Source organism: Benincasa hispida, chromosome 9, assembly GCF_027475165.1.
Source record: "Benincasa hispida cultivar pf3 chromosome 9, pf3_genome.v1.1, whole genome shotgun sequence".
NCBI lineage: Eukaryota > Viridiplantae > Streptophyta > Magnoliopsida > Cucurbitales > Cucurbitaceae > Benincasa > Benincasa hispida.
In genome coordinates this window covers 28,556,055-28,581,119 of record NC_143486.1, presented here as the reverse complement: position 1 = coordinate 28,581,119, position 25,065 = coordinate 28,556,055, and the positions used below count along the sequence as shown (strand labels likewise).

The 25,065-nt window shown below is 35.5% G+C and overlaps 1 protein-coding gene across 4 annotated transcripts; it reads left to right on the top strand.

Moving 5' to 3' along the window:
• The first annotated feature begins 2,518 nt into the window (after positions 1-2,518).
• Positions 2,519-11,868, top strand: LOC120086052 (histone acetyltransferase subunit NuA4-domain protein). 4 transcript variants are annotated; one of them, XM_039042477.2, is made up of 7 exons: positions 2,519-2,653; positions 2,767-2,861; positions 8,548-8,648; positions 9,584-9,653; positions 10,830-10,857; positions 10,937-10,997; positions 11,490-11,868. In XM_039042477.2, the coding sequence occupies exons 1-7, from the start codon at positions 2,641-2,643 to the stop codon at positions 11,593-11,595; spliced, it is 474 nt and encodes a 157-aa protein (XP_038898405.1). In that variant the 5' UTR covers positions 2,519-2,640; the 3' UTR covers positions 11,596-11,868. The 4 variants fall into 4 exon arrangements, with proteins under 4 accessions (XP_038898405.1, XP_038898403.1, XP_038898404.1 ...); XM_039042475.2 differs by having other exon boundaries at positions 8,548-8,657; XM_039042476.2 differs by having other exon boundaries at positions 2,558-2,653; positions 2,744-2,861.
• Positions 11,869-25,065: the final 13,197 nt, after the last annotated feature.

Genomic DNA, 25,065 nt, shown 5'->3' with positions numbered 1-25,065 from the left:
GTCTGCTATCAGAGATTCCCTTATGGAAAAAAACAGTACCAGCCATATTGATCCATTGCGATAGTACTGTAGAAATCGCAAAAGTTCAGAACCGTTACTACAACGGAAAGAGACAACAAATACATCGTAAGCACAGTACCATTGGAGAGTTTCTCATACTACTGGAACAGTTAGATTGGATCATATATGGACTGATGAAAATTTGGCAGATCCTTTGACGAAAGGATTGGCCAGAGAGAAGGTTTTCAGAACCTCAGAAAGGATGGGACTCATGCCTATAGAAAGATGAATCACTGTGAGGAAAACCCAACTTGTAGATTGAAGATCCCAAGAAATAGGTTCAACAGATAATAACTTATCATAAGTGATATATAGTGAATCATGCTAAACCAAACACAAAGTTCCATTCCTGTGATTAGAGTCTGAGCATGATATCCTGAAGCGTAAGAGAGGTTGAGCTCAGTTCTTAATGAGATCTATACTTGATGACAAGTGGAGTACCTAGCTATAGAAGTACTCTTGATAGACTCACCTATGTGAATATGGAAGTGGGGGCCACTTCATATGGAGTTTTTTAGGCAAACTCTCTAGAGTGTTCACTACATTAGGATACACGTGTTAGGCCTTAAAGCACGGGCTTTCGAACTACACCCTAATGACACTATGTGTGAGATGTTGTTAGAGATAGAGTTCAAAACCAAGGGTTACTCTAGTATATTCTGAATCATCTATACAACGTAAAGGTTCAAGTCGTAAGATACCTTTGCATATGCACAGTCTTGTGTAGACTGAAACTGCTTGATGATTTTTTTTTTTTCTCTTATGTTTAAATTTTCAAGTGGGAAATTATTGGATGAAATTTTATTTAAAATAAATAAATAAAAAGGGAACCAACTTTTGGTTGGAGAATCCCACATTAGAGAATTTTGAAAAGGAAGTCTTATTTTTGTACTCCAACCTTGGGATATAGGTTTGGGCTCTAAGGGGTACCTATGTTTTGGAGGGAGTGAAGAGATAGACTAATGTAGGTTCGATGGACGTCCCACACGCTGCCGCCGTCCAGTCGGATGGACATGCTGTGGCGAGGTGCGTGTGTGTGATTATTTTTTCAATAAAAATATTATTATTTTTTGTTATTTATTTTCTTTTTAAAAGAAAAAGAATTCCTCAGTTGGTCGCGTCTTCCGGATCTTCCCCTCGAGCGTCTTCCGACCGTCCACTTTCCACACGCATGTTCAGAGGCTGATCGCGCTTCTCTCTCGTGGAAGTTTAGCTATGAAGGCCTATAAAAGGTGCGTCCTTCAACAGTTCAGAGCATAACACTTCTTCCATTCTCGTCGCTTTCATCTTCTTATTTTTTCTTTCCCCGCTTCCATTTTTCGAGCATTCAGTCAGAAGGATGTATGTTCTGGTTGGTAACGGTGCATTTTCAATTGAGTTTTCTTTTTAGGTTATTTTATCCTGGGATGACGTGGCAGTATTCCTGACCTGCTTGCACACTTGGGCAGAGTCGCGAAACATTTTAAAGAAAGCGAGCTCTGTGACTCAGCCTACAACTAGCTTTTGTTTTGCAGGTTCCATTCTTTGCCCGACCATCGTTTCCTGACCGTTTATTGCTGTTCTGTTCGTCATCTGAGGGTCTTGCTATTTGCAACAAGTCAACATTTCAATTTAATCTTCTTTCTCATCATTTTCATGCTTCACGATCTTATTTTTGTTCCGTCTTCGATTACTCATGCTTTCCAACACTCTTTCGATTTCTAGTAATCCTGGTTACATTCCAGCTCCCCAAACACACCTTAATTATTATGTCCCCTTTCATAATGATTTTATTTTTTAGTTAAAAAAATTTATGTTTTCTTTCTCTCAATTTTTTTATTATGATTTTACTTTGAATTTCTAGTTAAATTTGGAAGAAAAAAAAAGTTTTTTTTAAAAAAACTTGGCTTGAATATTTTAAAATATGAGTAGGAAATGAATAACAAAAACATAAAAACTTATGTTTATAAGTATCATAAATAAAACAAACTTTAAAGTCTATGGATTATAAATTTGACTTTTATGTGTCTTTTTAAAAAAATAAATGAATTTTATGTGTGATAAAACTTTAATTTTAATAGTTGTTTTCAAATAAAGGAAAATGAGCTTACTTATTTATAAATATAGCAAAATGTCACTATTTATCAATGATAGACCACAATTGAGTGATAGAAGTCTATTATGGTATCGCTCAAATGATAGAACTCTATAACTGTTTATCACTTATAGAAAGTGACATTTTGTTATACCTGAAAATATTTATTTTTTAACAATTTTATCGTTTAAAACGATTATCCTAATTTTAATTTTGTCTCTTAACAAAGAAATTTTAATTTTGTGTCAAAAACTTTTAAAATTCATAAATCTAAAATCTAAATTTTTAATTTTAGAAGTTTGACAACATCAAAAGGTGCATATATGGTAAGATCTTAGCTTTTGTAAGGGCATTTTGGCCAATTCCTCTTCATTCGCACGTGTATCGAATTAATTTCTTTTTTGCTTTTTCCCGAAATTTATCAGATTTTTGTAATTCAAACGGAACGTAGATTGTTGTTGATAAATATTTTCCCCAATTATTATTCTAGGGTTTTCCACGAGAATATGGAGGCTGAAGGTAACCGTTGTTGGATTCAATTTCCTTTCTAGTTTTCCTTGTTCTTCTCAATTTGAATTTGTTGGTGAATTGTTGTGTTCATTCTCTTAGATTATGGATGAATTATGGTTTAGGTCAAAAGACGGCCACAAATCCCTCCGCAATGCTTACTGGTCTTCTCTCCAGGAGAGCAAAACTCCAGGACGAGCTTCGGAATATTGAGAAGCAGGTTTGCTTTGTTTCCCTCTCAAGAGTTCTTTATTTTCTCGACTTACTGATTTCTGAATATGAATTTGACATTGTGTCTCTTCGCCGCTTTTTGTTTCGATTCTATTTGGGCACTTAGCCTTTTTTTTTATATTTGTTGCGTTTTTGCAACTTATACTATGAAATCTTATGCCACGTGTTCTGAGTTCAATGCTACACATGAGTTGGAATATGAGTATCTCATTCAATTATTATTATTATTATTTGTTTTTAACTGATGCAATATGTATATCTAGTAGTGAGGATCAAACTGGTTAGTAAGGTACATTTTGGTTTTGAAACGGATGTTTGAAAGTACATGGATGTAAGGAATAGAGAGGGCACCTACAGAAAAAGGTGAAGGCAATAAGAAAAGGTACAGACATGTGTAACTCATACAGTAAAGATTAACATAACAGACAATAAAGACCGAAGTAGTTAAGAAACACAGGATTGGATGCAATATGGAGAGTTGCTTGATTATCACACCATAATTTAGCTGGCATAGTAACACTGAAACTCATCTCAGACAAAAGTGATGTATCCACACTATTTTACATACAAATTGTGCCATCGCTCTATATTCTGACTCAGCACTCGAACGGGAAACTACATTCTGTTTCTTACTTTTCCACGACACCAAGTTCCTTCCTACAAAAACACAATATCTAGAAGTTGATCTCCTATCTTCCTGAGATCTAGCCCAATCAGCTTCTGAAAAACATTCAACTCTTGTATGACCATGATCTCTATATAAGATCTCACGTCCAGGTGCAACTTTTAGATAACATAGGATTTGTTTAACTGCAGCCCAATGATCCACAGTAGGGGAAGACATAAACTGGCTAACAATACTCATAGAATAAGCAATGTCAGGTCGTGTCACTGTTAAATAGTTCAACTTCCCAACTAATCTCCTATATCTCTCAGGACCTTTAAACACTTCTCCTTCCTTTGTAAGTTGCAAATTTGGTATCATCGGAGTACTACATGGTTTGACTCCTAGTTTACCTATCTCAGACAATAAATCAAGTACATATTTTCGTTGGGATAGGTAAATACATTTCTTGCTGCTCATCACTTCAATACCCAAAAAATACTTTAATGATCCCAAATCTTTGGTATGAAATTGACCCTAGAGAAAAGTCTTGAGGGGGGATATACCTGATACATCATTTCCAGTGATAACGATATCATCAACATATACAAGTAGCAAAGGAATACCATTGTCAGATCGTCGATAGAATACAGAATGATCAGACATACTCTTCTTCATACGAAGACATTCGAGTGCTTGACTAAACTTACCAAACCATGTACGAGGACTTTGTTTTAGTCCATACAAGGATTTTCGAAGCTGACATACCTTGTTAGTCTCCCCCTGAGCAACAAACCCAGGTGATTGCTCATATAGACTTCCTCTTGAAGATCACCATGTAGAAAAGCATTCTTAATATCAAGTTGATGCAAAGGCCAATTGTAAGTAGCAGCCATCGGATAACCAGTCGAATGGAAGTTAATTTAGCAATAGGAGAAAATATGTCAGAATAATTAGTCCCATAAATCTGAGCATACCGTTGGCAACCAAACGAGTTTTCAACCGAGCCATTGTCCCATCAAGATTAACCTTGATGGCAAACACCCATTTATACCCAATAGCCTTCTTTTCATCTGGACGTGAAACTAGATCCCAAGTACCATTATCATCCAAAGCAATCATCTCTTCAATCATTGCACTACGCCACCCAGGATGAGATAAAACTTCATTGATAGATTTAGGGATAGAGGTGGAATCAAGCGATGTAAGAAAAGAATAAGTGGGAGAAGACAACTGGTTATACGAAACAAACGAAGAAATAGGATAAGTACAAGTGCGTTTACCTTTTCGAAGGGCAATGGGAAGATCAGATGTCGAAGAAGCCAGTGGTGGGACATGGATCTGAAGGTAGCTGTGGAGGATGCCTGGAGTAGACTCAAATAATTGGGGGATCAGAAGGAAGAGATACAGAGGAAGGTGAAGGAGAGGATGATGGAGAAGATGTAATCTCGTAGATAAAAAGATCGGCATCCTCCCTCGGAACTGGACTAAAGGGTATATCTTTGAAGAATGTAACATTTGGAGATACAAGATATCTGTTTAGAGTAGGACAATAACAACGATAACCCTTTTGAACACATGAATAGTATAAGAAAATGCATTTCAAAGATTTTGGATCTAATTTAGTATGATTTGGACAAATATCCCGAACAAAACAAACACAACCAAAGATCTTAGGAGCAACGGGGAACAAAAATTTTGTAGGATAAAGAGTATGATAAGGAATCTCTCCATTTAGGACAGAGGGAGACATTCTATTAATCAAGAAGCAAGCAGTAGACACAGCATCAACCCAAAAATCTTTGGAACATGCATTTGAAAGGATAAGGTACGGGCTGTTTCAAGGAGGTATCTGTTCTTTCTTTCAGCAACCCCATTTTGAGATGGAGTGTCTGTATAAGAAGATTGATGAATAATGCCATGAACACACTTGTAAGATCCAAGTATGTGAGAGAAATATTCACCTGCATTGTCAGTTCGCAAGGTTTTGATAGAGACATTAAATTGATTTTGAATCTCGGCATGAAAAGCACAAAAATGAGACAATAACTCATAACGATTTTTCATTAAATATAACCAAGTTACATGAGAATAATCATCAACAAAGGTAACAAAGTAACGAAAACCTGTTTGAGATACGACAAGACAAGGACCGCAAATATCAGAATGAATTAACTCAAAAGGAGTACTAGCTCGTTTATGAACCCTAGGACTAGAACTAAGACGATGAAATTTTGAAAAGTGACACGAATCACAATTCAAAGATGATAAGGAACAAAAGTCTGGATGAAGTTTCTTCAGCACAAACAATGATGGATGACCCAAACGACAATGAACATCAAACAGGGATATAAGTTATAACTCTGGGACAAGCCACAACTCTTGGTATTTGATTGTTGAAGATGTAAAGACCCTCGACTCATGTCCTCTATCAATAATCTTCTTCGTCATATGGTCCTGAAAAAACGAGACAAAGCAATTAAGGTCTCGAGTAAGTTGGCTAATAGAAATTAAATTAAAGGACAATTGAAGCAAATGTACGACAGAGGATAAAGAGAGTGGAGTGAGAGAAATGGTGCTGAATCTAAGGACAGAGGAGGTTGATCCATCTGCCAAGGTGACAGACGGAGATGAGATAGGAGACAGAGGCATAGAAAATAGGTTAGAATTACCTGTCATATGGGCAGTGACCCTAGAGTCTACAACCCATTTGGTAGATGATGTAAGAAGACATTTCGTATTACCTGTCTCGGCAATGGTGCAATAAGATTAAATGAAGAAGATGCCTGCAATGATTCCTGGAAAACTTGAAATTTAGCAAAGTCGTCAACGTAGATGGTAACAGATTTTTCAGCCATATCACTGGTGGAAGCTATTTGAGCATGCTGAGATTGTTGAGTCTTATACAACAATTTTCGACAATCACGTTTCATATGTTCTAACTTACGACAATAGTGACATTTGATCTCTGGAGAATCTGATCTTCGATTATCATAACTAGGTTTCTGAAAATTGTTAGCCGTCCCTGAAGTGCCACGGAAGGTATTATTATTCTTACTCATGAGGGCATTGTTCGGTTGAGAAACATGCGAACTGGACTGAGAATTATCAATACGAAGAACACGACTGAAGGCTTTCTCTAATGATGGAATTTCAGAGTTAGAAAGAATCTGTGTTTTAGCCATTCCAAACTCAGGGGAAAGTCCATTAAAAAAATATCATAACAGCCATCTTTTGTCGCTGAACTTGTTGAACTTTGACATCAGGACTAAACGGCAATAATAAGGCAAGTTCAACAGCTGTTTTCTTGAGCCTCATAAAATAACTTGTAACAGATTCTGCTTTCTGTTCCGCTCGGAAGAATTGCATACAGACATCAAACATTCTATGAATATGTTCTTTCCCAGAGTACAAAAATTCTAAGAATTCTAAGAGTTCTTTCACAGAATCACAATGATCTACCAAACCAACAATCTCACTCAATAGAATTCTTAATCTGAAGATAAAGTTGAGCGTCATCATAAAGCCAAGCCTTTTTTCTTTTCATCTTTCGGTGGTTCCTCCATCACATGATCATCCATATCTGTACTAAGCAAGTAAAATTGAATCAATCGATGCCAATCATAGTAATTCGATCCATTTAATTTGTGTTTAATTATCTTTGATGCCAAGGGAATTACATTAGAGACGACCATATGCTTCACTTCATTCATTATGAGCTAATAAGTAATTTGTAGACCTCACAAGCAGAAAGAACAAGCCAGAATAGAAATCAAAGGTAAACAAAAGAGCAAAACTACTCCAATCTGAACAAGACAGCAACAAACCCTAAGCACAAACAAACCCTAAGCACAAAAGGGTATTTTATCCAAATAACTCACAACCAAGTAGATTTCGATGAAACCAAATGCATAGAATGATCAGAAACGACGAGCCGAGAAGAACCCAACTAGTTGAAAGTGGAGACGAAGCTCCATGCGCTCCCACGCGTCGGCGCGTGGCGAAGGAAGACTGCTGTTCTGGTGGTGCATGAGCTCCACGCGCAGCTGTTTCCGGCGACGGACTGCTGCAGACGTGATCGGAAGGTGACGACACTTCTCTTGGGATGGGTGGTGAGACAAACGACCACTCAAAACTTGATGACTCAACTCAAACCCTAACTTTGTGAGAAGCGTAAACCCTAATGTTGCCGTCGAACAAATATTCTAAACCTAGATGGCTCTGATACCATGTACTCAGAAGTTTAGAGAGAATGATAATTCTTATTCCCTTAATCAGGCTGAAGATACATATATATAGGTAATTAAGAAATCATAATCTAGGAGATATGAAATTACAATAAAGGACACCTAATTATATTTATAATATAAATACATATCATAACCACCTCTTCCTTCACTGCCATTTTGCTTATAAGGGTTGGATGTTCCTCCCCAACCTTCTTGATTTGGCTTGGTGCCTCCCAAAAAGCTTAGATGATAGCTTGTTCGAGCTTATGTCTAGATGATGGTATAAAAAGAAAGCTAATATTTTGTGGAGCAATGCTATTAGAGCTCTCCTTTGGCTTATATGGGAAGAAATGAATACTAGATTAATGGAAAATATTCAGATAAATCACTACCATTCACAACTGAGCCCTCCAGCTAGAGTAGACTACACTATGATAAAAATTGGCCAAGAAGCTTGATTGAGAACACCTTTGAAATATCCCATCCTTCACACCAATTTAATGATTTTTCTTGAAAGATCCTTTGGCAACCACATACACTAGAGAGTAGTTTTCACTACATTAACCAGCAACAACCTAACATTCTCCCAACACTTTGCCAGTGTAGAAAGTAATTTTCCTTTTCCTTTTAATTTTTGAACAAGAAACAGAGCCTGTTTGTTGATATTTCTATTTGTAAAGTTATAAACGTGTATCCTTCTTTCAGGGTAAAGTATTTGCTTACCCCATTGACAAAAGGCAGTGTTATATATGTATATATATGGTAGAATTGCTTAATTGGTTTTACTTCCACAGTTCCATTTTCCATGTAATTTTAGTACTTATATCCTGTACAATCTGCAGGTTTATGACATGGAGACTAATTACCTACAGGATCCAAGCCAATGTGGGAATGTATTGAAAGGTTTTGAAGGATTCCTGTCTGCATCTAAGAGTACTGCTCTGTATGGAGTGTATAAAATTATATTATTCCTCAGCAAAATTTCCTTCAAAGTTCTCGATTCTTGCCTGTTACTTATCTTAACACATGAAGGTTTATGTTTACTGGATTAATTTAATAATAGGACCAATAAAATATAATTTAGGTAAAATTATACTTTTGATCTAAGAAGCTCACACTTACACGCGACATGGACACGACACAACCCTGACATGTCGACACGTCAATTTCTAGAAAAGTAGTATGGGACATGCTATTATTATTATTATTTGCAAAAATAAATATGTGTGCATGTTTTGACATATTGTGAAAAGAAAAGGAGAACCAAAGGGAAAAAAAAAAAGAAGAAAGGAGAAGTAACCATCATTGAAGCTGCCGATCGTTGTTGGTCTTGGTTGTTGAGTTTTGGGGAAACAGAAAGTGAAAGGAAAGAATATCGGGGTTTTAAACTCTTGAGGATGGATGAGTCAGTGGCCAGTGGGTTTCGAGGATGCAAAAGTCAGTGGGTGAGTGTTGAAAACCCTTATGATTTAGAGAAAAAATTGGTTGGATCTTAATGGGCTGACAAAACCATTGTTTTTTCCTTTTCTTAAAAAAGGAATTCAGCAGTCGTGTGTCCTAGTATGTTTCAGTGTGTTGGAAAACAAAAAAAATTAAAGTAAAATATCAAGACTCGCTATTTTGCATGTCGGTGTCCGACATCCACAGTCGGCCATTTTAGGAGTGTGAGTGCTTTATAGCTTTTGATCTATGAAGGTTGGGTTTAATTTCTATTTGGTTCAAAAGTTGTAGAGCAACAGTTGTTTCTAAGAGGAGGTGTGGGCTGTGGTGCTCATTTAATGTTCAGTATCTTTACAAAGTTTTTCTTTCCTTTTTTATTGTTAGATTATGAAAAAGAATGAAAGTGAGGTAAAGTTTCTAAATACTTTGTGGATGCAGTTTGAAGCGGTCTAGGAAGTTTCAGCTTGAAGATAGGCTCTTCTCATTGTCTTCAGTTACCTCCCCTGCTGTATGTACTTTGACCCGTGACTGAAGTGGAAATCTAAGCTTTTCCTGATTATTCTTGATGTACTATCTTTCTTTATGTATGGACTGTTTCTCATGTAATGATCAAGGAATTGAGATTTTTCTGCACTTCATCCTGCATCTTGTATTAGATACTACCATCAAAATCTTCCTACTTACAGGACAAAGGATTTACTACTTGTTGCCATAGTTTTTCTCGAGAATACTTTTAGTTATGTTGTACAGGAAATCATTTTCATGTTAAACAGTTGTAAACTGGTTTTTAATTTTATTTACAAAAGACATTTAGAGAGCTAAGACAAGGACATCCTATATGGTACAAGGTTTTAAGTTTTGGGCTAATAAGATATCCAGGTTTGGTGTTGGATCCGTCTTAGGAGTATGCTCTACTATAGAGGGAGGATGTGAATGATGAACCATTTGCCTTTTCATGTTCGTACAGTAGATATTTTTGGAATCTGGTTCCATAATTGGATTCTACATTTTTCTCTTAAAGGAATGGAACTTCTTTGTGATTCTTTCTTTAAAAGAAAAGTTAAGTTTCTATATAATTATGTGGTTAAGGCAATATTATGGTGGAATATTTGGGTAGAAAAGAAACTATATAGGATCTCTAGGGATTTTCTGGGGTGTGGAGAGGTTAATTATATTGCTAGACTAGGTGTAATTGTTCTCGTTGAGCTTCTTTGGACAATTAATTAAAATTGTACTCCTTGAGTAATTGCTTCGTATTGGGATGGTTTTTTTTTTTAATATTTGTGGAGTGATTGAATTTGTGATTTTATAGCCTGTGCGATTTGAAGCATTTTGTGTCTTCATGTAACCTTTCAAATTCTTAATGGGTAGTTCTGTCTTTGAGTGTGTTCTTTTCCAAGGTTAGGAAATTGCAGGCCTGAAAATTTTTAGATCTGTGAATGTTTATCCATATAGACTAGATAAATGGTTTCTATGGTGATTGCGGCTGCTATATTATATACTTCGTTTTCCAAATGGAAAACAAAAAGATTATTTTCTTGTACTTTATGCCCCTTCTGTCGTTTAATTTCTCATTTTCTTGTATCTTATTTTCCTTTTCTACTCTTCCTCTCGCCGTAGTTTCTGCTGTAGTTTCCTCTTGGATTTCATATTTTCCTTTTTGTTTCTTTCCTTTAATTTTCAGGCTGAAGAGCTTGCAGCTGGACGAGATGGTGAGCCGTAACAGTAAGGATAAATACTTTTTGTTTTCTTGTATTTAAAATTTGTCTTCTTTTATGAATCTTGTTGTAGATGGGAGATCCGACTTGGGTCCTGGCAGATCTAAAGGTGGAGGCATATATTCCAATGGACAGTCAGTATTCTGCCCATCTTTTCCTTCTTTTGATAATTTTACTTTAAACTTCTGTAACATAAACACCATTTAATCACCAAACCATCATGGGTAGGTCTAGTAATAAATAGTGAGCATATGTCCTTATAAAAGGCTAAGAGGTCATAGGTTCATCCATGGTTGCCAACTACCTAGAATCTAATATCTTACGAGTTTCTTTGACATGAAATGTTTTAAATGTTTTAAAGTCAGGTAGGTTGTTCCATTAAAAAAAAAAAAAACAAACATTTTAACACTAATATCCAGTATCCACAGATTAAAAAAAAAAAAGAAGAAATGACTTATTTTGTTACCTGAGCTATTTTGCCCTATAATTTGACCACTAATATCCAGTATCCACAGATTAAAAAAAAAGAAGAAATGACATATTTTGTTACCTGAGCTATTTTACCTTATTTGAAGGTCTTTTATCTTTGGATAGTTTAGATGAAAATTTATGCAATGCATATGCAGAGGAAAACCGAAAAAGGGAAGACCGGCTCCTAGGGATGCAAAGAGAATGCGACATTCAAGCGAGCAAGATTTTGACTATGACGATGATCCGGACTTGACATTGTGAATTGTGTAAATGGATCCTCTGATCGCATCTTTGTCATCTACAGAGTTGAAAGATGAGTCCCCTAAATCCTCTTATTGTACTTTCAAATAGCAAACCTTATTTTCGCCTTAGGGAAGTGTAGCCTATTTATATATATGTTTGGCCTTGCTTATCGATGGATCATTTTATAAATGAAGGGGATAGGATTCGAATCTATGATTGATTGTTTAACCATTCGAGCTATGTTCATGGAATTGTGAAAGTGTATTTAATAATAAATTCCTCGTTAGGATATCTCGATCTCCTATTTTCGTATTTCTCTTTTGGTTTTAAAATTATATGTTCCTTAAAGTATGTAATGCTAATGGTGTTATCATTTCTTTTGTTTTTTTAAGTCTTTTCGACACAACTACAGTAGAATCCTTTCAACACAACTATAACTATAACACTAATGAATTGGATAGCTAAACTAGTGAATTGGATAGTTAAACTAGGACATTTTTTTTCTTATGTGAACAATATAACTAACTACTTTTTAGATGGTTGTGTTTTTAAAATATCTAAACAATGTTTTGAATTCATATGACAAAAATATTCTCATCTAAGCTTTTTTTTTCCCTTCAGAAACCCAAATTCCTATGAATAAGAACAACCAATTAACAAAATCTAAATAAATATAAAATAATTGTTTGTCATATATAAACAAAGAAACATTAATAAAATAAAATTACATAACTGCAGAATTGCTAGTGTATCCACAAACTCATAAATGAGCATATTTTCAAAGAAACAGGTAAAAAAAATACTAGTGTCAATAAATTGGTGTTTCTTATTATTTAAAAAAACCCTATGGAACCTAAATTGTGTCTTAAATGTGGTGAAGTGTAGCAAACTAATAAATAATAATCCAAGGGGTAGAGAAAAGACAACAAGTGCTACTTTTTCTACACCTATTCTAAAACTCAAAGACCCAAAACTTTACCATAGGAAGAATTCCATGATGTATATATAAACAAATACATGTAAAATCATAATAATATTCAATAAATTTGATTGTTTCTTAGTATATATAAGAACCATATGAGGTATAGGTAAGCATCTAAAAGTAAAATATGAAGAAGTGTATATGCATAAATGTTGCTAGGCGTAGCATACTAAAAAATACAGGTAACCAATGTGGGATTGATATGAAAACCCTAGAGTGGTTGAATAAAGTTTATTTGACTTAATGAAATTTTGTTTTGAAGTGGATTCAACTAAACAAATTAATACACATTTAGCTAATAAGTAATTTAAACGAGAATTTCATACAAATACATTTACTTAAAAAGATTAATAAATTGACAAACACAATCACCCCACCAAATTTTTGAAGTGTTTTTTTAAATTGTGATTTTAACCGTCTCTTTGAACTTGAATATAATAAATATTAGTCAGTTGGATCAACTAATGATGAGTTTTCCTCTTCATGTTCTTGAATTATTGATACTGGAGCAACTCAACATATGATTGGCAATCTGAATTTTTTTATTCAAGCAAACACTATCGTTTCAAGTCCCGTAGGCTTACCAAATGGAAATAAAGCACTCGCCACAATGGAAGGGTGTGTTTCCCTTTCCGATGGTTTCATGCTTGAACTGGTTTTATTCGTACCCACTACAATGCAATTTAATATCGGTGTTGCAACTAATTGATGACAATAATTGTTGTCCGATTTACACCTTCTCTGTGTGCAATACAGGATCAACATTTAGAGGGACCTAATGAGTGTTGGTGAATAGAAGGATGGACTGTATTATTTTCAAGGACTTCCTATAGTGCATCCTGTGAAGGTTTCAAAATGATCAGAATTTGAGTTGTGGCATAGGAACTAGGGCATCCTTCAGATGGAGTGGTAAAGTTAGTTCCTGCCATTCATACTAGTTTTGTAAAAAAGAAACCAAATACTACATGTGTCACATGTCCTTAGGCTAAACAACATCGTGATAGTTTTCCTATTAGTGATAGCAAAGCTAGTCGTATATTTGAACTTATTCGTTGTGATTTGTGGGGGTTATGTAACCAAACTTTATCCTTTTGAGGTGCTCATTATTTTTTGACACTAGTTGATGATTTTTCAAGAGTTGTTTGGATGTATTTCTTACGGGATAAAACTGAAGTTTGTAAAGTCTTTCTTTCATTCCTTGTCATGGTTGAATGTCAATTTGAGACCACTATTAAATTAGTGAGAAGTGACATAGTTTAAATGCATGCTTGACTATTTTGATAAGAACGACATTATTTTTCAAATCTCACGTGTTGAAACTCCATAACAAAATGCAAGAGTAGAGTGTAAGCATCAACATATACTGAACGTGGCTCGTGCTTGCATATGGGTGCAATTTATTTGATAAATCGTACTCCATCAGGCCTATTGCAAAATTATTAAATAAATTATTTTGCCCATATTTTTAAGCATAACATGCAAAAAAAAAAAAAAATCTAATTTTCTCCTATTTTTTAGCATCAAACGTGAACTGTATTAAATATTTTAAATTTTCAGTTTATTTTAAAGTGAATGACATTTAGATTCATTTAAAAAAAATATTTTCAAGTATTCAGCTAGTATATAAAAAATTAGTTTAAAAAAAACAATTGTACTCTTAAGCCTGGGAAATTGTCAATAACCCCCTAAAGTTTTGACATTATCAAAATAGCACATTTTCTGAATAGTCCTTTAAATGGTTTTTCTAAAGCCTTCTCTGACGAAACCGTCATCGAGATTGTATTTTAAACGTTAGGAATTCAAATTATGCAATTAAAATGATGAAAATACCCCTGATTGTAAAAAAACCCTTCATCTTTACAGAAACCATTATAGGTACTCACTTGGTCCGAGTTCTCGCTTCACTTTTGTCGAATTTAACTCATCTCCATTGTTATTTTCATCCTTAACATGGTTATCTATATCCTTAAGTCTCGTTTTGTAGAGGTATTCCACTATTTCTTTTGTTTAGTTAGATACTTTAGTTTTAATTTAATGTTTGTTAGGTTTTTAGAAGTTATATGAGATATCTAAGAAATTTGGGTTATATATTTGTGTAATGGCCTGAGTTTAAGAGGGGTATATGAATGAATCGATTTCACATTTGAATGAGGGGGATCCTGAGAACATGAAAGTATGATTAAGAAAGGCTTAAAAGAATTGAAAGTTACTACCTATACCCAAAAGATGCACCTTTTTTTTGTAACTCAATCATAGAAACTCCAAAGTTAAATGTGTTTAGCCTGGAGCAATCCTCTTGTGTTGATTTGTAGAGACAACTTTCACTTTTAGAAGCATTCAAGATACGTAAGGACGACATAGCCAGGTCGTAGGGGATGTAGGTGAATGTCGAGGCTGTCAGGTGCTAAATCTAGATTTCGAATCCTGGGCCTGAGGCGTTGCAATTGTGTTTCTTTTCATATTTTAGTTTTTCTGTTTATGTATCTTGGTTTAATTCGATGATTTTCTGGAGACTTCATCCTATGATGTTTGAAATTCAGTTGAATCTTAATGCGATATTGGATGAAGTTTCACTGAGAGTCATTGAAATGTGTCTTGAGATTTGGTTGACTGTTGAGGTTTTACTGCCATTCTATTTAAAATCTCGGGTATATGTGGCCTGAGAATGCCCCAAGATTTTATACAAAATGGATCTAAAACCCTAATCTTGTGGCCTGGTGTAAATGTCCCGAGTTTTTCATGAATAAAATACGCTCTCGGTCGAGTTTACCCCGAGTTTTCCTCAAGATTTAAGGCAGTTTCCATAGATAATACTTCTATTTTAATTTGTCTAATTGATTGTCCAAAATGTTTCTATTTTGTGGTCTGTGTTACAGATGACATTGGTAACTAAAATATGCAATTCTAACTATTTCTTTGCAAAATTGACTTGTTGTTCTCATCTGGCAAAAAATCTTGAATATTAAGCAAAATTACCACCTAAGTAGTTATACATGTTTAGGCAAATTGTTTTTAGGCATTTTTTGGATGTTAAGTTAGTTTTTAATGGTCGTTTGTGCCACTATATTCTATTGAGGGAGGTACAAGAAGATAAGGAAGATGTAATTAGCTTTAAGTTACTAAGTCTCTTTTGGCCCTGACGAGTTTGATATAGTGATGGAGTTGAGATATAGGCCCAATCACGTAGTTAAGTTTGAACAAAATAAAGCTCTAAGGCTTAGGTAGTTATACTTGGGCAGTAGGACTAGCATGAATGTGACTGAATTGGACAAGGATTTTTCAGACCTTGAGTTCTAGAGTGATGAGGATGCGGTGAAGATGATCATATTCTATTTCATCTAGTTGGCGATGATGGAAAGGGAAGGGAGGCAAAACATGGACTAGACCATGTTGGGACTTATATATGAGTTGGATTGGGGGAACATGTTTTTTGTTAAACATTGAGTAGCTTAAAGGGCGCACTTAATGGGAAAGTGTCAATGTACAAGAAAAAGCCTGCAAATAGTAAGTCCCCAGAGTCATACAACTTGTACAAATTTTCATTCACTTTCCAGGTTTTTTAATTTCATTTTATCATAATTGTTACTGGTTCTTCGACTTTACCATGTATTGACGTTTACTTGTTTGTTTTTTAAATTGGTAGATTTGGGCGTACAAGATAGTTTCCTCCCTTAGCGAACGGGTGGTGAATAGGATTTTCGTTGATGCAATACCGCACATCATGTGTTGAAGTTGCAAATGGCAATAACAGACAATATCTTATACAAATATTTCTTGTCCAAAAATAGGTTACCGACTTAGACATCTTCTACAATAGACTCTGAGGATACAACGATCGGGTTCGTTTTTAAATGTGAGGTATGCTTCCTCATTCAACTTGTTGCACTCGGTTCACAACGTGTTATCAAATCTGTAGACTGTTCACCATTTGTTGTTGGGTAGCACCCAACGATCCTCTATTAGTCTGTGATTCTACATTCAACACAGAATCTATATCAGTGTTGATTGGATGTGTTGGGAATGTCCTAGAACTCGCAGTTTGTAAATTTCGTGTTAAACATTCTATTTATCAATAAAATATTATTGAGTATCTTGTTCGATAAAGTTGTTGATGTTGCATTCTATTATGAAAATCCAATAAATATATTCATGGCTGTAGTATGAATACTTTAACTCCATGTAGTGACATAAACAGGATCAAGTTAATAGTATGTAGCCTAAATGGTCTATAAGTATATGGATGAAATTGGGTATCTCATTCTGGTAACATTATTGGGTATAGCCCATTTTGTATAGGTAATACAAATGATGTGATCCATAGAACATTCATGTAGAGATATATAAGTGGGGGCATCCTATGCAATGAGTTTTCATAAAGACTGGACAACGAAATAGTCACTTTTCTTTATAACGACCGTTTACTGTTAAAATTGACTATTTCATACTAAAGTAACCTAGGATAACTCGATCTTAATCCTGAGTTAGTTATGAACTTCTATTTATTTGAAATTGTCCTTTGATCTACATGAGTGAGAGTAGTCCAACAACACTGCTCAATAAGCCTTCCATTTTGGGGATAAGACCAGATAGATAGCTGGGGACATAGCTTTGCAAGATGGAATTCACTCCTTACCCGTTGTAAGGTTAGCATATAGATTGTTTTCGTAAGTGCTGATTCCTAGTCTTGAACAATAAGGGTCCCGCCCTCTCATGATAGAGAGGGACATAATTTATAAGTGGTATTATGAATCAGTTGTTCATTAGAGGGTTAGTGGGAGCTTAAGGAACAAATTGAATTTACAGGGGTAAAACGGTAATTTTAACCCAGTTGTAAATACAAACGACCTGTGAAGGATCGACTTACTGATTATGGTTAACATGGATAAAAATACATTTGCAGTGAGGAGAGTGCAACTATCGAGCTATAGTGGTGTGTCTTGATGGTTAACGAAAAGTAATTAATTCGGTTTAAAGAGTTTAACCAATTGATTATAAATCGTTGGAGCTCATGATCTGTAGGTCCAGTAGGCCTCTCTACTAGCTCGTAAATTAGAATAATAAATTGATTATTGATTGGATGAGTTTTGAATTTAGGGTTATCAATTTGAAATGTTCAAAATCGGTTTAAGGGTTTTCAATTGATTGTATACAATGCAATTAAAACATTTAAATTAGTTGAAATTAAAACGAGATTAGAGAATCAATTAATATTTAAATATTGATTATATGAATTTGAATCATATTGGTGGAATTGATTTTATTAATTTAATATTAAGATATTAAATTAATTAAATTAGTTTTATTTAAATTAATTAATTTTGAATTAATTTTATAAAACTAAATTTTAAATAAAATAGTTTTATTTAAGAGAAAAATCAATTTCATTGAAATTGAAAAATCCACTAACATCTTTTATGGTGTTTTATCATCAAATTCTACCATGAGTTCTTCAATCAATTCCAAGTAGAAGTTGCCCTACATGCAACCATGTTCTAATGCATGAAATGAGCCTATATAATGAAGCTTTATGCATGGAATTGAGGGAGATCTCTGTGATTTTTATCCAAGTTACTGCAAAACTAAAAATCCTACTACCCTCTCTTAAGTTCATCTTCAATTCGGCTTGTTTAAAGTGTTTCCACCACACATTCCTTCTTGAGCATAGTGAAGAAGATCTTATTGGTGGTCTATCTGAAGAATCCAGCTCAAACTTGTGGAGATTCTGCTGAAATCGTGAAGAGAACTACAAAGGGATTGTCTTGTTCAAACCCTCTTATGAAAACCTCATGAGTAGCATGTTTAAAACTAAAATTAAGTATAGTTTAAGTGCTTATTAATTATGAATTCTTCCGTTGCATATTATATTACTCCTTTGGGATGTTGGTCATTCAGTGTGTTAGCATGAAAAAATTCATCATCGGGCTTAAATATGTCAACATCCTCCACACTAATATTGATATCAGAATCGTTTGACATATTTGCATCAGATATGAACTCTCTATTCAACATCTCATATGTATCCTCACCCAATCCTTGTGGAACTACATTGTCATTCAATGGACTTAAAGATTGCACATCATTCAAACTCATATCATACTCAGGTATAAAATCAAGGTGCGAGGGGAATGAAGGTACATTTTGAGCCATTGGGATTGGAAATGACAATGTTGTACATCTCATTTTCCTTCCACTCACCCAAAAAAAATGTAAGAGATATCCTAAAAAAAGGCAAGGAAACTCATAGATACCAAAAAAAGTTAATAAAAACTATCATGATCTCAAGAATAAATGTTAATCTTGGTGCAAACATGCTCCCATCTCGCCTAAGATTTAATCATACCTCAACAATCTCGAGGATAATATAACAATCTCAGGTGAGATTATTGCATTTACCCTAAGATTACATAAACAATCATGCAAACCACTTTTTTTGGGTCAATAGCATGCATTTTAGAAACCAAACATATTTATAAAGAAAGATGGACATATATACCTTCTTTTTATGAATTCGTGTGAATATGAGTTTGGGACGGTTTCTAAAAATTTTGGTAAAAAATATTGAAAACTGTTTATCACACAAAACTTCTAGAGCAAGCCAATTGGTTAGTTTCTAAAACAATACTAAAATAATCAGTATAATAAAATATTTGAGAGCATAATATTCGAGTTTTTAAAAAACCAATCTCGAAGCGTGTGGAAAGAATTATTTTTCCATTTTGCTTCGGGAAACATGGGTATTGAAAATCTTAAAAACCCGTGGAGATGACTAAGTTACATATGGAATATGGCGACGACAACAGCATGTCGTAGAAGGAGATAACAGGTGGAGCCACCCAGAAGGTAATGGGTTACTCCTACAGCACGTCCTTGGACAATGCTCAAGGCTTTAAAGTAACTAAATTATTAATGTGCCTATCTCACCTTATGATTGAGTAAGCTATTTCATCTTTTCTTTGATTGGATCGAACCATGGGAACGAATCTACAGGGCTATCACCTTCTTTGGCCAGATCTTCCAACCTTTTCACAATTACAGTTCACTGCGCCCTTTACCGAGTTAAATACAATCTTGACGACGATTTCGCCTAAGAAGACTTGAGAAAAACCATTTAAACGACCATTTAAAAAGGGTGCAATTTTGTTAATGTCAAAACTTAGAGGTTATTTTGGACAATATCCTCTTGAGCCTCCTCTCTTCACCACTCCTTTCTTTGGAAAAATTTGTACGGATGACCCATTTTTTGTGCCCAAAATGTCAAATGACCAATTTTTAAAAAATAATGTCAATTGACCCTCTGCTGACATCATCGCCATACCAAATTACGTAAATTGCCCTCACCTCTTTGTCTTCTTACTCTTTTACTGAAAACTAACTAAAACTAAAAACTCTTCAAATTTTCCAAGCGTAATGACTCCATATCGCTCATAAGCTCTGGACGATTTCGCTGCATTTTAAAATCCATCATTTGGGCTTGAAAACGATTCCACTACCGCCGAAAAATCGAATTTGATCGGTAAGTGATTTCAATCTATGCCTGAAAATGTCTTAAACTGATCGGTAATGGGTTTGTGGGTCGTTCTAGGTTTAGAAATACTGTGAACTTATGGTTTTTTTTTTGTTTGTTATTTTGGTTTTCAATGTGTTTTATGGTTGAAGACGAGTAAAAAGAGAGAATGTGAGTGAGATAAATGAGAGTGAAATTGGAAAGAGCAATACTAGAGAGATCGACAGCAGAAAGGGTGGGTCGTTCTGGGGTTTAGAAATATTGTGAACCTATGGTTTTTTTGTTTATTTTTTTTATTTTTTTTTTTGATGTATTCTGTGGTTGAAGATGAGTAAAAAGAGAGAATGTGAGTGAGATATGTGAGTGAAATCGGAAAGAGCGATACTAGAAAGATCGACACCGAAAATGGTGGGTCGTTCTGGGGTTTAGAAATACTGTGAACCTATGGTTTTTTTGTTTATTTTTTTGGTTTTCAATGTGTTTTGTGGTTGAAGACAAGTAAAAAAAGAGAATTTGAGCAAGATAAATGAGAGTTATCAGAGAGAGCGACACCAGTGAGAGAGATACCAGCGAGAGCGATACTAGCAAGAGCGATACTTGAGAGAGCGATACCAGTGAGAGCAATACCAGAGAGAGCGATACCAGCGAGATCGATACTAGCGAGAGTGATACCAGCGAGACTTAAACAGAATGTTTTTTACAATTTTTTTCCTGAAGGAGTTTACTGATTGAGTCTTTATTTCATGCAGGAGTGATTTAAGATGTCAACACGTTTCAAAATACCTGTAGTAGACCAATTTCTCGATCAGATAACGAGATTGGCCCATATTGCTAATGCGAACAAGATTGTGAAGGAGAAGCTTACTCCAAGGCAGTTATAGATGTTCAAGAGAACTGTTTTTGGGTGATTTGTATACGTTGACATGGTGTTCAACAACTCAATTATCCATTATATGTTGTTGAAAGAAACGAAGACCACGAGAGCTGACTCAATCTCATTCTTTGTTGGTGGAAAGGTCGTCACTTTTTCGAAGGATGATTTTTTGTTGATGACTGGTTTGTGGCAATCCCCTGCATGAGTTGATCAGAATAAGCAGTCCTCATATGAACTTGCAATCAAGTATTTCGATAATCGAGTGACAAAGGACACCTTACATGTCCGTCTACTAGAAGAAAAATACAAGGAGTTGGAGTTTAAAAATGACGAGGATGCTATGAATATCACATTAGTCTACTATACGGAGGTTGTAATGATGGGAAAGAACAAGCAGAAAAATACTGTGGACCTTAAACGTTTTAAGGACGTTCATAACATAGAGTACTACAACAGTCTAGACTGGGGTACCATTATTTGGGAAAGGACACTCAATGCCCTAAAGACTGCATTGAATGATAAGAGTAGTTTATACACGACAAAGGTGAAAGGAAATAAAAATTACGTCGTGAAGTACTCTTTGCGTGGATTTCCACAAGCGTTCCAGGTAAATTTCCTTAACATAATAATCATGTTGTTTGATTTAACATTACTATTATTCTTAATATATGTTAAATTTTATTTAGGTATGGACGTACGAGATCCTAGTAGCATCGATAGCTGGGAACATTGTGGAGCGAAGGAGCAATGTGGTTTTGCCTTGCATATTACATGGTCATTCTCTCACTTAGTGTCCTTCAAAGTACACGAAAGAGACATATTCGAATCTAACAATGTACGTTTACTCTATGCATAATATGTTTATTTGATTGTTAAATTAACACTAACCATTTTATTGGGTTGTTAATGTAATCAAAGGTTAAAGAGGGTCTTGTCATGACCGACACTGAGAGGGAGTTTTGGGATACCCCAGTGGACAGACGACCTATATTCGAGATGATAGTGCTGAAAGTGGCAGTAGGTCGAGTAGTGGGGGTAGTTCTGAAAGTGGCAGTGATGATCATCGTGCAGGTAACAATGATGAATGTGGAAGGGTAGAGGGAGGGGATGAACATGAGCATTCTGAGCACGAGGATGTTGAATGTGGAAAGGTGGAGGGAGGGACATACATACCTAGTGATGATATATTCCATGATGTGGTGGGGGATGTATGCATGAGGATGAGTTGAACCCATCTGATATCTATCTTGCAGATTCCAATAGAGAGCGATCTATGAATGAAAAGTGTCCTAAGTGTGCTACCCACAGGCAGGGAACCAATTCCAACGATTCTATTTATTCGTATCTGCGGATCATTGACAGCTCACTATCGAGGTTGGATGGTCATATATCGAGTTTAGATAGTCGTGTATCTGATCGAGGAAAACATGACAGACATGAAAGGAAAATTGTCGGCCATCCTGTCACTATTGCAGTCTACGTGCAAGGTTTTCATTTACTATTATTTTATGTCTTTATGTGTTCATGAGCTCCATTTTATTTTACTAATTGAAGGGTTCTATGGTGATTGAGAAGACGACAAGGTCACCCATCCCACATACAGGTGATGATGCCACGACGTTGCTCATCCCATCTCGGGATCCCGATACCATTGATGCCACTGCCTCTGATACTCCCATCCCTCTTGTAGAGCCTTAAAATACTACCACTTCACCTACTCTCATCCCTCCTCTAGGGCCCGATACAACAATATCACCCACTGACGTCCAACCTATAGAGGCTGACGTCCCACATACAGAGGCCGACATGTTTGACTTACTCACCATGCCACATACAGAGGCTGACATGTCTGACATCCCAGAGGCCGACACTTCTTGTATTGTTACGACCACGGAAGGAGTTACATTGGTGAGTAATTTATTGTTCAGTAATCTTTGTTTATATTTTTATATTTTTTGATGAGTAATTTTTTGTTATCTGTTTATGTAGGAATCTCGAAGAACTACTCGTAAGAGGAAAGGTGTTGATAAATATACACCTCTAGCTCAAGTAAAGAAGAAAAGTGTGGATTCTAGGGTACACCTTCCATTTGAAAAGGTTAAGTATCTTCTCCCGGGTGTGCCTACGTCACTATTCAGAGCGATTGTCGAGTACAACGTAGCACATAACGTTCCACTTAATATATTTACAGAAATGATGGGCTATATCACAGATGAGAATACTGATAACAAGGTTCGAGAGTATTCCTTTAAGCTACTTTCAAAGAAAGTTTTCAAGGAATTGATTGAACCGAGTTCGTGGGTTGAGTGTGATGTAAGTTTCCTAGTCTTGACTTCTTTACAATTGGATATCTTGTACTTTGACTTGTTAGGGTTGATGCCTTAAAGTCTCGTGTTCTATAGTTTGTAAATAGTACATATGAACACCTGTGATTATTAATATTTAATATTTACTTCACATCTTGTTGTTTTGCTCATTCATTTGTTTTAGTTGCTTTACCACAAACCAATAAACATCAAATCCCTGGTTATCTATATGTGACTCAAGCATGTATGTGATGACATACAAGTGGATCATGTCTTGAGTGATAACCAAAATGTTATGTAGTATATGGATATAAGAGGGAAACCTTATCCTGGTAATGCTACGGACGTGGCCCGTTTTATGTGGTCATAAGTGTTGTAGCTTGCCACAGATGATCTGATCCTGATCATTCGTGTTGGGGACATGCGAGCGGGGGCATCCTATACAAAGAGTTTGTATAAGACCTGACCACAAAGTGTTAATGTCTCGTTATATAACACCATTCATGACAGAGACTTCACTTCACTAGGATGACCATGGGTAACATGACCTCAATCCTGAGTGAGTTGGAAACTCCTGCCATTGAGGGCGGTCCTTTAATTTGTATGGGTGCGAGTGGCCAAGTCGCCGATTCAAACCTACCATTTTGGGGATACGTCTAATTTGGGAGCTGGGAACTCAGCTACACAAGAAGGAATTCACTCATTTCTCGATGCAGGGGTAAGTAGATAGTGGCTCCCTTAAGGGCTGATTTCAGAGCTTGAACGATATGGTGCCACATACCTTCTCTTGGCCTGAGAGGTGTGCACACATAGTTGACTATGTTGTATTGTTCATTAGAGAAATCAGTGGTACTTAAGAAGTGAAATGTAACTACAAAGGTAAAACGGTTAATTGGCTTAGTTGTACTTACGAGCATCTATGAAGGGTCATCGTACTCATGATTGGTTATATCCAATGGACACAGAAATATATATGTGGTAAGAAGAGTTCAGCTGTTGGTCTTTAGTGGAATCAATGACAGTTAACGAATGGTGAATCTCGTGGCTAAAGAGTTTAGTCAGCTATTCATGTACCGTTGGAGTTTCGAGCCATAGGTCCATTAGGTCACCTGGGTAGCTTGGATAAAGTGGAGAATCAGTGTTTGGATTAATTTGAAATGTTCAAATTGACAAGAGGAAGTACAATTATATATGATATTATTGGAATGACTAATTATATATGATATAATTGGCTAAATGTATGAGATACATTATTTTGGAGGTAGATATAAATATGATTTATATCAAATATAGGAAAAATACTATAGTAGATATATGATATCAAACTATAGGATATAAATATAATATGATTATATTTATTAAATAAATTAATTGATTAATTATTTTTAATTAACCAATTTTCACGTTTTGTAAATGGGATCGTGGGCACCGAAGGTTATGGTAACCGGCGGGATACAAGTTGAAAATCATTTTCAATTTGTGAAGGAATTGAGTCGTGCAAAAGAATCCCACGCCAAAAAATAAAACGTGAAAGACTGATCGTCGAGAGCCTATACGATAGCTTCTCAGTCGTCTAAATGATCGTTTATCTCACGCGTTTCTTAAACGATCGTTCATCAGTTTCCTAAACGATCGTCCAAGACCCACGGGGCGGTAATATCAGATGCAGCAAAGCAAGAGGTCCTAAACGATCGTGAAGTTTTACTATACGATAAGCGTCCCCACTATACGATAGCGAAGTTCTTCTCATACGCGTTTGTCGTCTACATGATTTCGTCTCCTTCTTCTTCTACCAAACTCACCAGAGCCCACTCTCTGGGTT

Excerpts from the sequence above, each read along its gene's own strand:
- LOC120086052 (XM_039042474.2), top strand. The coding sequence starts at position 2,751 with ATGAATTATGGTTTAGGTCAAAAGACGGCCACAAATCCCTCCGCAATG. Across the intron at positions 8,658-9,583 it reads AGTACTGCTCTGTATGGAGT|TTTGAAGCGGTCTAGGAAGT; the intron begins GTATAAAATTAT and ends TTGTGGATGCAG. Across the intron at positions 9,654-10,829 it reads CTTCAGTTACCTCCCCTGCT|GCTGAAGAGCTTGCAGCTGG; the intron begins GTATGTACTTTG and ends TTTAATTTTCAG.